General features: G+C 46.3%; 1 protein-coding gene across 19 annotated transcripts in view; it reads left to right on the forward strand.

Moving 5' to 3' along the window:
* LRRFIP1 (LRR binding FLII interacting protein 1) overlaps positions 1 to 13630 on the forward strand; it is a 278630-nt gene that overhangs the window by 37129 nt on the left and 227871 nt on the right. For 11 of the 19 annotated variants that reach the window (XM_079311117.1, XM_079311116.1, XM_079311118.1 and 8 more), the window contains exons 2-3: positions 7085 to 7171; positions 13605 to 13622. In XM_079311117.1, coding sequence (XP_079167243.1) covers positions 7085 to 7171; positions 13605 to 13622 — 105 coding nt within the window. Of the gene's footprint in view, positions 1 to 382; positions 517 to 7084; positions 7172 to 13604; positions 13623 to 13630 lie in introns of those variants that run through there. The other 8 variants (XM_079311109.1, XM_079311111.1, XM_079311114.1 and 5 more) reach the window with 4 other exon arrangements.

Here is a 13630-nt window from a genome sequence, read left to right on the forward strand (position 1 = left end):
GTGTGGTTCCCCCCCCCCCCCATTACTCTACAGCGTGCAATGCCATTTCTGAAAGAACGAAACCAACACCAGCCCATCCAGCGTGGATGGCTCGTTTTAAGCTCGGCTCTACACAGCTGCTGCAATCCGCAGCACCGATATAATTGCAGCAATTAACAGCAGCGGAGCGGTTTGTTTCGGCCATGCAAAGGCCTCGTGGCGTGAATAGGAATATATATATTTATTATGCATCTGCCCTGGGTGTTTGGTGGATGTTCCTCCCGGGGCTGTGTCTCCCTCGGGGACAAGAAGGAGGCCAGGAGGCCGGTTGGGTGGCGGCTGCCCTGCGGATTTGGGCAGGTGTGCGTTCATCCAGCGCTGCCCCGGCCGCTCCCCGCCCGCCGCGCTCCCCGCTCCGCCCCCGGGCCGTGCCGGGCTGTGCCGGGCGGGCCCCGCCGGGACGGGGACAGAGACAGACGGCGGAGCGGAGCCATGGACGCGGCTGCCGACTGCCTCAGCCCGGCTGCCCAGCAGCAGGTAAGGCCGGGGGCCAGCGGGGGGCTCGGGCAGCGCGGCCGGGACAGCTCCGCGTGGGGGGAGCCCAGCCCCGGGGGCTCGCTTCGCACGATCGCTGAGCGGAACTGGAGCTGCGAGCTGCTCCGGGAGCCAGCGGAACCTGCTGAATGATGGCTAAGCAAAGTGTCACAGCAGCCCCGTGGGCCATCAGGCATCCCTCGACAGGAGCTGTCACTCGGGCTGTCAGTGCAAGGGGAGAGGAGCTGTCAGACCTGCTCAGGATGGGCTGCCGGGCTATTAGGAGGGAATCCCTGTATTTACGTGCAGGCTAAGCTTCATCAGCCTGCTGCCTCCGAGTAGTGATTTGCATTTAAGAGAAAGGTGAGGAGTGAAGCAGGATGTGGACTGACCGAACCCTACATGATTCACGGGTTCGTTACCTTATGAGTAAGATGTGTTGTTTGTATTTATAACTCATGCAAAACAGTCAGATAAAGATGCTGGTTTGACCTCTTAAACATAAAAGTCACCAGGATTGCTCTTGTTTCGATGCTAAGTAGTCACCACTCACCCGTGAGCTCCTGGAATTCCTGGGTTAGGTCACACGCTGCTCAAATGGAGACGGGAAAAACATTGCCATGGGTTAGCACTGGTTCTACCCGGTAGCTATATTGGTCGGCTGTGTTACAGGAATATTGCAAATCAGGTGTTGCATGTCCAAACAGACTTTAAATTATGTAGGAGTGCAAGAAACCTTATCAGATTTTTGACTGATGAAGTGTAACTTGGCTGAACAGAATGAACAGTCCTATAACATTTGAAGAAGGGGATACAGAATACTGGAATGGGACAGCATCCGTCATAAATTATGTTGGCCCCAAAAATGACTGGCTGGCTGTGTTTTAGCAAGTTGGCAAGAGGTTTAAATCAGCCTGAGAATAGTGATTTCAGCAATGCAACAGCAGTGGTTGCTTACAGGGAGCAGGTGTAATTTAGTCAGGCAGAGTTGTGTTTTAAGGTTTCTCTGGCAGTGGGATCAGAGAGCTTTTCCTGGTATGGTTTGGTGCTGGCAAGCTAACACTTCAATCCTCCACAAAAAATACGACACTGACTTTGATTACTAGTCTTAGAAGCAGGTAATTTTGAGTGCACTGGAATTGAGGGGTGCTTTGTATAGCTGGAAAACTCTTACACATGTAACTATGTGGCAAGTCAACACAGTCATTTTTCAGCTCTCAGAAAAGCAGCATAACTTCCTGTCTTTGTTGGCTGCATCTTGGGGCTGCCAGGCGAACAATGAAGCCCTGGCCATTCCAGGAGGGAAAGGCTCTGAGAATGCACACCTTCAGGATGTGTGTGAGTGTGTGTGGCTGGCCTCTACCTTAGCAACTCACCTAAATAATTCTCTCATCACCATGATAATGACAGCGCAGCTTCCCCGGCTCGGCGCGCGGGGCCAGGAAGCCACGGCTTCCTCACCATTGTGCTTTAGTTTATCCCCTGGCCACGGGCACAGCCAGGCTGCTCCCCATCAGTGCTGTTCCAGAAGGGGCTGTGGAGGGGTCACTCCACAGCAGCTGCAGCTCCCATGTTCTCTCTTCTCCCCACTGCTGCAGGCGGCAGAAGATGCTTCTCACTCTTTCCAGCTGATACCCAATACCTGGTTTGTTTTTTTCACAGAGGCTGTTGTGCTCCAGTTACAACCTGCTTAGTTTTTCCCTTTTCACAGCTAAATATACTGAACCCCTTAAGCCCCTCTGCTGCACAGGGCTGGGTTTTTATTTTCAGGCTAAGTGACCCTCAAGCAGGAGTGTCAAGTGGTGAACAAGTAGCCCAACAAAAGACATGAGCATTTTGCAGTTCAACAGTGTATTTGTTTCAGGGTTTGGTGACTGTAAATCATTCTGAGCAGCTGCACTAAAAACCCAAGAATTCAGTGTGTATATTTGTTGTATTTGAGCGAGTCCCATAAATTATGGTGATGATTTTTCAGCTGGTGCCCAGTTCTGTGTTTGTCTCAGCAGTCTGGTTGCCATCTCCTCTCGTTTTGCCTATGGGGCTTTACAGAAGCCTCTTATGAGGTTTGGGTTTTTTTGGGATGACATGCTCAGTAGGGCTGAAGCTGCCAGTTCTTCTTGTCAGATGAGCAATATTTCATAAAAGGGAAGTTGCAAAAGCTTTGTAATGAGTGCAATTAGGCTTCATATTTTTATTCTTCTGTTTTTGACAGTGATCTGTCACTTTTGATTGAGGCCTGTATTGCTTGCTGAGTCACTAGTGAATTTTAGATGATTTTAATATCACTTCCTTCAGTCTAAACGATTTCTAATTTTTAAAAAAAATAATCTTTAATCCCTTGAATAGCTATTTATGCCATAGGCAGCCTAAAGAACAGCTGTATTTCAGAAGTGTGTGAGTCTTTTGGGTGGTTTTCTAAAGTTCAGCAGTGTCTCTTGCAGGCTGCAGTGCCTGTCTCTGCTACTGCCCTTAGAGGTGACTCGACTCTGGGCTCTGCCAAGTGCTTGGGCTGGATGAGGACCAAAGTCAGCCAGGCAAAGCCTGTTTTGGTTTAGTCAGCACAGAGAGAGAAATGTAAAGTTAGCATTGCTGCTTGCAGGCTGTGCAAGAAGTCAAGGTATTTATAGCAGAACAGAGTCCAGGAGTCTCAGAGTGCATGGTCTGACAAACTCCCATGAGTTCAGTCACACCCAGGCTTCTGAGGAAGAGGCCCACAACAAATCTGGTGCTCCTCTGTGTCTGTCTGAAAGCCTGGCCTGTGTTTTTATTCTTACATGTCCAGCTTGAGCAGGTGGGGTGGCTGCTCTGGGTGTCCTTGGCCTGTGCCATGCTGGGGGGCACCCACTGTACCTGAGCTGGGCTTTGGCACAGGAAAACCTGTGTGCAGGATTTGTTGGGTGTTAGGGCTGCTACCAGACTTTGGCTTGACTTTGGTAACATCCTGCCCAGTGAGGTGTGGACTCATCCTTGCCCTGATGGATTTACTTCCTCTGAACCTGGTGACGCCAGGTTTGTCAGCAATGCCACTTACAGAGTATAAAAAAAATAAATCCATTCTGAGTAAAGTAATTCCATGCACCAAAGCATGCTAGAAATGGGATTATGAAGGGCACAGGTTGAGCATTTGATGGCTGGCCTGACTAAGACTCATGGCTAGCCTCACATACTGAAGCCTTTTCTTTCTCCTTGCATATTTCCTGTCCCCCCTTCTGTCATTCTGCCATGGGCTCCAAAACCCTTTAGGGAAGGATGGCCTGTTTCTTACAAACCCTCCTTTGTCCAGCACAAATGAGCTGGTGTTTGGTGAGGAACCACAGTGAAAATAACTGTGTAATCATCTAAATGGCACCCAGACATCCTTGAGAGCATGCCTGAAAATACTCCTTAGTGCTTGATGCAGCCCTAAAGGTACAGCAGCTTTCTGACAGAGAAGTTGGGGTCACTAAGGAGCCAAGAGCAGGTGGGAACTTATTCTTTTATTCCATGAGGATGCTCAGGCAGTGAAACAGGAGCCTGGAGAGGCTGTGGAGCCACCAAGCTCCAAGGTTTTCAAGAACCATCTGGACCAAGCCCTAAGCAGTGTGATCTGAATGTGATCCTGACCCTGTTTTGAGCCCAAACAATTCTGTAATTGTTTTGATGGGATGAAAATGAGTTGCTTTAAAATATGTGTGTTCAGGATGGAATAATACTTGATGCCTTCTTGCAAAGCTACCAGTGTATGCTAACCAGGGGTTTTTAACTTAAAGTTCAAGAACCCAGGATACTGTTTCTGTTGTTTGTATTCAAATATGCTTAAAGCTGATATGGTCATGGAAAGGAAAATTCATAAATAAACAGTATGCTTGTTCAAAGATGTAAGGCATTGTTAGTCAAAGCTGCTGAGTGAAAATGTGTTTTTATTCTTAGTAGGTTTGCAGGTTGGCTTTAAATGGGCAGCTGGTGGACTACAAAGATGAAATAGAATAAAGTAGAGATGCCCCATGTATTGGCACTAAAACCAGAATTATATCCTGTGAAATGACACACAAAAATATGTGGTTTTGCAAAAAGTGAAATTCATTTAACTTCCTGCAGTTGGTATCTGTAATTTAGAAACTGGTGAGCCTCATTCTCAGGAAGGCCTGAGAAAAAACTGACTAAATTTTTAGCTTTTTTTTTTGCTATTTTTCACGTTTCTTCATTTCATATTACATTGTTGCTTCTGTGAAAAAGTATAGTTCTGCAACATAACTAACAAGTGTGTAAATCCTTTGGCCCTTATCATACAGGGAAAACAAAGGGAAATATGTATAATTTGAATTACACTAGAATTGTACATATAGACACACCTATGTAAAAGCTCAGCTGAGTATTGAAATTCACAAGAATGACAGCTGTGATCATGTTAACATGTAAATAGTCTTGTTTCTGCATTTTTCTGAAAGAAGGGAAGTTGGGGATACACAGCCTGTACTGTTTGGTGTGTTTTGCTTATGGAGACTTTAGTGCCCTTTGTTTTCCATAGGGAAAAAACACTTTGTGCTGGTGTTATTCCTCACCTCTATCAGGTGAGATTTGCCAGTGTTTATTTTTAAATAAAAAGAAGGCATCACATCAGTGTCAGGCTTGTTTCCAGAGCTGTGATTTCGTGCCTTTAGCACACATCTCAGGGCATGTTTGGATAGTGGGTGTCATGAGCAGTTTCAAACACTGCAGGTAGACCACAGCATTGCTGCCAGAGATTCCACCCAGGCTTTGCCCAGCAGCAGCAGAGCTGATTTTTTTTCTTGGACAGGCTGCTTCAGGTTGGGAAGTGTTGTTGAAAACATGTTTGGGAGCCTGTTCTCAGCTGGCTCTGTAAGAAACAGGTTGTGGGAGGGGGTGGTTTTGGGTGCAGGGGTGGAGGGTCTGTTCCTGCTATGAGTTTGTGTCCATGGCAAAGCCACTTACCTTGAAATTCAGGCAGAGAACTCAAGGGAGAGCAGCTCTGTGCAAAACCAGCCCTTTGTAATTTCTGCCATGGGCTTTTGTTTTTTAATTGCTTGAGAAGGCTTTTTTTCCTTGTCACAAGTAATTTTTCAGACTTCGCACAATCACAGAACATTTGGGGTTAGACAGGATTGCAGTCCCAGTGCAATCCCCTGGGTCACCTAGAGCAGGTGACACTGAAGCATGTCCAGTTGGGTATGGGATGGTTCCAGAGAGAGACTCCACAGCCTCCCTGGAGAGCTGTTCCAGTGCTCTGCCACCCTCAATGAACAGAAATTCTCTCTCATGCTATGTGGAACTTCTTTGTGGTTTAGTTTATGGCCACTGCTCCTCATCCTGCCACTGGGCACCACTAAGAAGAGTCTGGCACTGTCCTCTGGATACCTGTCTTTGGAATATTTGTATGGATTCATGAGAACCCCTCTTGGCCTTCTCCAGTCTGAGGTTTTAGGATCTACATCATCACAGGGCTCCTGGTACTCCCATACAACAGCTCCTGCTTGATTTTCATCAGTCCTTGGCTGTTAACTGCAAGTTTCAACCATCCTGCTCTTTATTTTTCTCTTTTTCCTTGTTTTGTTTGTGTTTCTGAAGGCTGTGACCCTTTTCCCTGGGCTTCAGTGGTGAATGCACTTACAGAAAGGAAAAGAAATTACACCTTTCTTTTTTTTGGAGGTTTTCCTTCTGTTTAGAAGTGCTACTGAAAACACCAGTGTTTTGATTTCTCTGTGTGCTTGACCTTGATCTTGTGGCAGCTTTTCCTGTCAATTTGGCTGCTGTCCTTAGAGTAAAAGGTTTCAGAAGCAGAGGAGTTAGGTGTAACACCAGGCTGTGAGTGATGCCTTTGGCTCCCTGCTGAGCTGCTCACGGTTATACTGTAGCAAACCCAAGCTAATTTTACTTTTTTCCTCTGTAAGACCTACTGGCTTTGCCTGGGATTTGAAGCAGAATATTAAAAATGTTACTCTATAGCATGTTCCATCACTTCCAACTGGGCTGAAGTGAGGAAGCACTGTAGATCTCTCAAGAGGTCCATTCTTGGCAGAATTCCACTCCAGCGAGGCTTGGACTGGAATATGGAATTTTTGAGATTTATAATAGAGCTGGTGCATTTTCTCCCCATAATTCCAACCTTAGCTGTGCATATTGAACTCCAGTGTTTACCCAAATCCTGTGCCCAGGTATGTGTGCACAGTGTCAGTGGTTAGGAAAAATGGCACATAATGTGTTTGGTGTTGGTCAAATTAATTCATCAATAAAAAACAATCCATGCTGCAGGGGAGGGGAAAAAAAGCCAAAACCAACCCAAACCAAAAACAGCAAAACCTGCCTTTCTTAAATAAATCCCCCTGCTTCCTCTCCAGCACATAAATAATAATTAAAGAGCTCTTTTAAACACGAGTGTTCAGGGAGGGGGTGTTTTTACCTGACTGTTAAGATAACCAGTTAGGGAAGGCAGAGCCATTACCTGCAATAGGGAATTAACTCCTACAGGTGTGTTTACAGCCAAGCCTCCCCATTCCCTGCCCTGCTTCCAGAGTGTGCTCCCCATTGGGTTGCCCAGCTTTCATCTCACCCCATCCCTGTGTTCTGTTCCCAGGCTGAAGCGAGACTCGCGGCCAAGCGAGCGGCGCGGGCGGAGGCGCGGGAGATCCGGATGAAAGAGCTGGAGAGGCAGCAGAAGGAGGTAAGGCTGAGGCTTTGGGGGGTTGTGTGCAGGGAGGGAGATCTTCAGAGATCCTGGAACAGAGGGCTCATCTGTGTTTTGTTGGAATACTCTGCGTGGAACTAATGTTGATTGTAGAAAAACAGGGATCGTGGCAAGGATTTTATCTCGGTGAAGCCAGTGTAATTATTCACAGCAAATCCTGGTGGTTAGTAATTCTTGTTTAATGTTAAACTTTGAAGTATGCAGCTTCTTTGTGTACCTATCAGAGGTGGTGGATTCTTATCACTTCGTTAGAAATCAAATGAATATGGAAGATTCCTGGCCCTTGTGTAACTGCACTGTGAAGTTATTCTGCTTCCTGCTGTGCAGCTGGTGCTGTGCCCTCCCCAGTTTGTAAAAAGGATGGGCTGCTGTTGGCAAGAGCAAGGCAAAGCATTACCTGGTGAACTGAACCAGAAGCACTCAAAACTTGTGCTTGGTGACTTGCATTCAGTGAAACAGCAGGGTAGCTGCAAGAGGGACAGCAGTAATCACACTTGAGTTTTTTCTGTAGATTTTTGAGGGAGAAGGAAGAAGTAGGAAGTCTGGGGCCAGGGTCTGGAAGCACATTGGAAGAATTAAGTGTGGGGCAGGAAAAAAGGGGAACCGTTTCACACTGACAGAGGACAGAGTTGAATTGGATATTAGGAAAAATGTCTTCCCTGTGAGGGTGGGAAGACCCTGGCACAGGTTCCCAGAGAAGCTGTGGCTGCCCCTGGATCCCTGGAAGTGTCCAAGGCCACGTTGGATGTGGCTTGGAGCACCCTGGGAGAGTGGAAGGTGTCCCAGCCTATGGCAGGGAGTGTAACTGGATGATCTCAAGGTCCCTTCCAACCCAGGCCATTCTGTAATGCAGTAGTTCTGCATTTGCTTTGTGGTGCAGAGCAGGATCTGGTTGAGCACTGTAGCAGAGAATCAGGAGGTGGCAGGAGGATGTGGGCCAGGATGTGACAGCAGAGCAGTGCCAGGGCCAGAGAAAAGCTGCAGCAGCCAGAGAGAAGCCACAGAGAAGAAGCTCTTGGGCAGGCTGCCCACGCTCAGCTCTTGGTGAGGCAGGTCTGGATGTGTCTCAGCTCCCTTGCTGCAAACACAGAGATTGAGGAAGGTGGGAACCTTTTCCTGCTGCAGTTGCTGCTTTCTGAAGGGTGTTTCTTGCAACCTGGCCCACACTGGGAAGTGCTGTCACTGCTGAGCTGCTGTCCTGGCAGCTGGGGTGGAGGGGATGTGGGAGCAGTCGTGGGAGGACTCTGCTAAACAGGCACCATGTGTTTTGTTTGGGTAACAGAGTAAATAGAGGTGTCCTGGCAGCTGACACCATCTAATTTACAGGTGACTTAATAGAGCTGATGACCCCTTTGCAGATTAAAAGCTGATGCTGCAAAGGGTGTCTTAGTAAACTGAAATTTAGGTGTGAAAACTAAAGCTCCTACAATTAAGAACTTGTCATCTAAAAACCTGTGAAAACTTTGTATAGATAGAAATTGAGAAGGGCAGGATGTTCTCTGAAATACCACAGTCATTGAAAGCTCAGCCAGCTACCCATCACAATCTTCTTTGTAACTCACTGGCATAAATGACATTTATTTAATATTTTGCACACTTGGGGATCCTGTAACTTTTTGAAATAGTTTAATCTTAGCTCCCAGATGCCAGGTAAAGATATTAAGGATAGCTGCAGGAAGTTTTTCATTGCCACAAGTGTCTTGCAGGTATAATAAAACATAAAAACAGAAAATCCCAAGCAGTGATCAACACAAGATATCTGGCACCTACCCCTTCCTTGGAGGGGAACCTGCTGTGACACTTGGATCTGTACACCTGGTTCTCTGCCATCTTCATTTCCCTTTGCAGACTTTTCAGAAACATAAAGAGCCCTTTTCCACTGCTGCCATGTTAAATAAGCAGAAGTTAAAGCACTTGCTTTACTACTTCAGAAGACTTTTTAGAGCTCTAACTCCCTCCTGGGAGTTAAAAAGCAATAAATGAATTTATTGCGTGCGCGTGTAGTTTTTCATGCTTTAAGCCCTGTGCATGCCCTGGCAGGCTTCTTGTGGAGCATGGATTACTTGAAAATATATTTACACTGCTGGTCTGAGTTAAAAGTTTCCAGGTGCTACCATTACAGGCTATAACTGTGGCAGTGAAAGAGGGTGTTTTAATGGTTTGGGTTTGGAAACTGGCTCCTCTCCTGCCCACCACCTCATATTTATGACATTTCTCAATCTTGCACTTCATTTCTCTCATTTTAAAGTTTTGCAGGATTGAGAAATTGTACAGCAGGAATAGATGGGCTTTTGGCAGAGAGCACCCAGTGGCAGGGAGAGATGTGGGAAAGTTCCTAGGGAAGGCTGCACTGTGGTGGGGCAGGATTGCAGGTGTGCTCCAGAGGCAGGATCATCTCGTCACCTGGCACCACAAAGAAGGGTAACTGTGCCAGTGGTTTAGCTTTTTTGTTGTTGGTTTTTTTTTTTTTCCTCCAGGGAGGAGAAGCTAAGGAGGAAAAGATGAGCACAAGTTTCATAGGAAAGTATGAGTTGGGTACAGGAAAAGTGTTTTCTGAAGCTGAAGAAAAAAAAGCGAGCACAAGAATTGTGACCTGATCACAGAATCCCAGAATGTGTTGAGTTGAAAGTGCCTTAAAATTTAACTTGTTCCTGCCACAGGCAGGGACACTTTCCACTAGTCCAGGTGACTCCATCCAAGCAGGTCTTGGACATTTCCAGAGATGGGGCAGCCACAGCTTCTCTGGGCAACCTGTGCCAGGGCCTCCCCACCCTCACAGGGGACAATTCCTTCCCAGTATCCAATGTCAGCCTACTCTCTGGCACTGGGAAGCCATTCCCCCTTGTCCTGTCACTCCAGTCTCTTGTAAATAATCTTGCACCATTTTTCCTGTTGGATTGGTCTGCTGTTGGATCATTCCCAATTCTTCCAGCCTTTCCCCATGGAGCTGCCCCATCCCTCTGACCATCCTGGTGCCTCCTCTGGACTCTCTCCAGCAGCTCCAGCTCCTTCCTGTGCTGGGCCCCAGGGCTGGAGGCAGCTCAGCAGGTGGGGTCTCACCTGAGCAGGGCAGAGAAGCAGAATTCCCCTTTTTCTGCTGCCCACACTGTGGGATCAGCACAGGACATGGGGAGTTCCTCTGAAGATAAGGGTATTGATTACTCTTGACTCACAGAGATGTGAATCAATTTATGTATTTACTAGAGAATGTGCTCTTGGTGATGAGGCTTTAGGAAAGACACAGGTCTAACAAGTGTAGCAGCTGGAATTATTCTGACTTCTCATTCAGAGGTGCTTTGTTGTTGTTACCCACCAAAGATGTAAACAATTAATCTGGAGGTCTGGTTAAATTCTCTGGCTTGTTTCCACACATCAGTGAGTGCAGGTTAGCTCTCATTGCTAGGGCCTGGCAATGTTATAAGCTGGAAGGACAATTAAAATACCTGCTATTTCCTCCCTTCCCTGTTGTCCCACTGTTGGTGGGAGTCAGAGCTGTGATGGGTCCTGGTTTTCCATACCCTGCTGCTATGCTATTAAGACATTTGGTTTCCAGCTTCAGAGTCTGAGGCCAGTCTCTTTGACATGTACTGTCAAGATGTGCTTGGTCCTGAAACAAATTCCTGTATGCACTCAGGTATTTATTGTTAATTCATGCAGAAGAGCAAGCCAGGAGTGGGCAGCCCAGTTTTTCTGAGTAACAATTTGTTAATTCTCATGGGGCTACGAGGTAAAATGGGAAGAATTTTTTTTTCCTGTGCATTTTTTTCTCTCAGAAGCTTGATCTGAAATGTATTATAGCCTTTTTTTCCCAAGCAATATTTAACAGTAACAGTTTTGAGACACTGCAGCAGTAGGGCTATGTGTAGAGAATGCTTTCTGTAGGAGTGCCTTCTGTGTGTTCTGCTGGCAAGGCTTTAAATGTCTCTTCAAGGGCTGACACTTGGAGACCACAGTGTAAGCTGATATTAGTGCCTGAAGTGAAAAGAGACTGATCTCCTCCCACTCCTTAATCGGTGGGATAAGATTCTTCCCTGCCAGTTCACACAGTAGATGAGCCTGTACTTCTAGTTCAAGGCAAGTGCACTGTGCTGGTCTCCTGGCTTCATTTGCAGCTCATGCTTTAAGGGCACAGCATAAAACTTGCCTTGGCTGTTTTGTAAATTTCTTCCTTACCTCACTTGCACAAATTTTTCCTTCTTTGTATTCATAGTTCTTTGGAATAAAATTTGCTAGCGATGCTTTCTAGTAAAAAACAAAAAAAAAAAAAAAAAGGGAAAAGCAGATTCTTGTGGCTCAAATGGGGAGGGGTGAGACTGACTATGAAACTTGGTGCTTACATAAGCAGGGAAAAAATGAAAGAGGTTTGTGATGGTTAATCTGTCTTAAACACTCAGTGTGAAGATGCCCAGGAAAATTTGGAGAGGGATGATGTTTTTAGCAGACTATTCTGCCACCATCTAACCAGGCAACACTGGCTTGTTCTGTCCTGTTTTAAAGCTACTAATGCAAAAAACTTTATTTTTGTAGGCAACTTCTTTTGATGAGGAAATCAGGAAAGCTGTCTGTTGTTAATACTGTGGACAAAACACATTTGGGTTTTTTTGTCATACCCTAATACAGGAAACTGCTCTTCAAAGCATTTGACTGCTTAGATGTGTATTGACTTTTTGGGGGGGCCACATCTACAACATAGGTGATTGTTTAAAAGTTTGTGTTTTCTCTAAAGAGGACAGTGTCACCACAGAATCCTGAAATGGCTTGGGTTGGGAAGGACCTTAAAAATTCCCTAATTCCAACCTCCCTGCCATGGACAGGGACACCTTTCCCTCGTGCACTGCTGAGGGATCAGTCACTTTGGAGCAGAGCTGTTATAATGCCTGTTGGCTAATGGGTTCCTCCAAAACTCCATGTTTTATAAAAAGCTGGAACAGTTAGATGATGCACTTGGCTTTATCCCTGAGGCCTCCAGAATTCCTGAACAAGGGCCCTGTTGTTATTTGTCCATTGGCAACCTGGGTGGTGGGCACGAGGCTCCTTGCGTGCCTTGCTTTGGATCAACAGGGAATACCTGCTGTGCCAAGCCTGGAGCACTGGGCTTTGAAAAATGAGGTTTCCACAGAGCTGGGTGAAAAAAGCAGCATGGAAAAAGTTAAAGCTTTGAGGTTAATCAGCTGTGTGGTAATTGCCATGTTTGAACCTGTGGTGTTTTTTGCTCCTGTGTGTGGATGAAAGGCATTCAGAGTGTGCCATGGAGAAGCCAGAGACTGGAATTGTGTGCAGCCTTGTGGGAGGGCACAGCTCATTTTCCTCTTCATGGCTTCCTTAGGGTAAGGGAAGTGGGGTGGTTACTTGTGGGAATGCTGGTTTTTAAATGGGTCCTGATTTTCCCTCCTGGGCTTGCTGGAATGGGAATTAAAGCTGCTGAGGCATTAATCTGGGTTGTGCAGTTGTCCTTTGTGAAGGGGAGCCTGATCAGGAGGGCAGGGATTGAGAGACACAAGCTCTGCTTCCCAGCACTGGGATCTGGATTCCCATGGGGTATCCCTGAGAGCAGTGAATGGCAGGGATCCTGCAAGTATCCCAAAATCTGGGAGACATGACTACCTTGCCACCAGAGGATTGTGCAGACAGCCAGGTGGTTTTGAATAAGAAGGATTCTTTGGAATTATTTTTGCTGAACCCAGAAACGTTTCTGGTTTCAGGAAAAAGGTGAGAAAAAACACATTTTCTGTTTTTACATGGATTCACAAAGCTCATCAGTCAAGGGCAGTTCTTCAGGAACACAAAATTCATTTGCAGTAGAGTGGCTGTGAAGGTTTTATGTATTATCAAAGTGCTCCAGCACTATGGAACAACAGTGTCAGCAGGGCATTTATTAAAGCCTGAAAACAGTGTGAGGCTCCACAGAAACATTAAAAATTGACAGAGCAACCTGCAGAGATCCTTTAAGGCTAGCAATACATGTGTAAGGAATTTTCCAGGAATTTTCACACACTTGCACTTGCTTCATTTCTTAAGGAAAAAATTCTATCCTTCAAAGAGGAGTAGTTGATTTGAGTTAATGCTGTTTGCTTTTATTGTGTTGGTACATACACAACTCATCCTGGGTGAATATTTGGCCATCCATTCCTGTTGTGGAGGGAGGCTGGGGATAAAATGTCCCACATGCATCCCAGAGCCTGGTGGAAATGGGAAGAGGAGTGCTGTGTTCTAGCCAGGTGCATGGAGGAGACCTATGATGCAATCACTGCTTTTGTCCTACATAAATCCACAGGGCTTCACTGTGTATTCATGCTCTGCTGTGTTTTCTCTATAAATGCTGTTTTTTCCCTCTAGAACCAGCTGTGGAGCTATGTATCCATCATTCATAGCTTTGTTCCTTGTTTCTTTCCTCTCCCTTTCCCCCCAGATCTATCAGGTCCAGAAGGTAGGGCT

This window comes from Erithacus rubecula, assembly GCF_903797595.1.
Source record: "Erithacus rubecula genome assembly, chromosome: 8".
NCBI classification, from domain to species: domain Eukaryota; kingdom Metazoa; phylum Chordata; class Aves; order Passeriformes; family Muscicapidae; genus Erithacus; species Erithacus rubecula.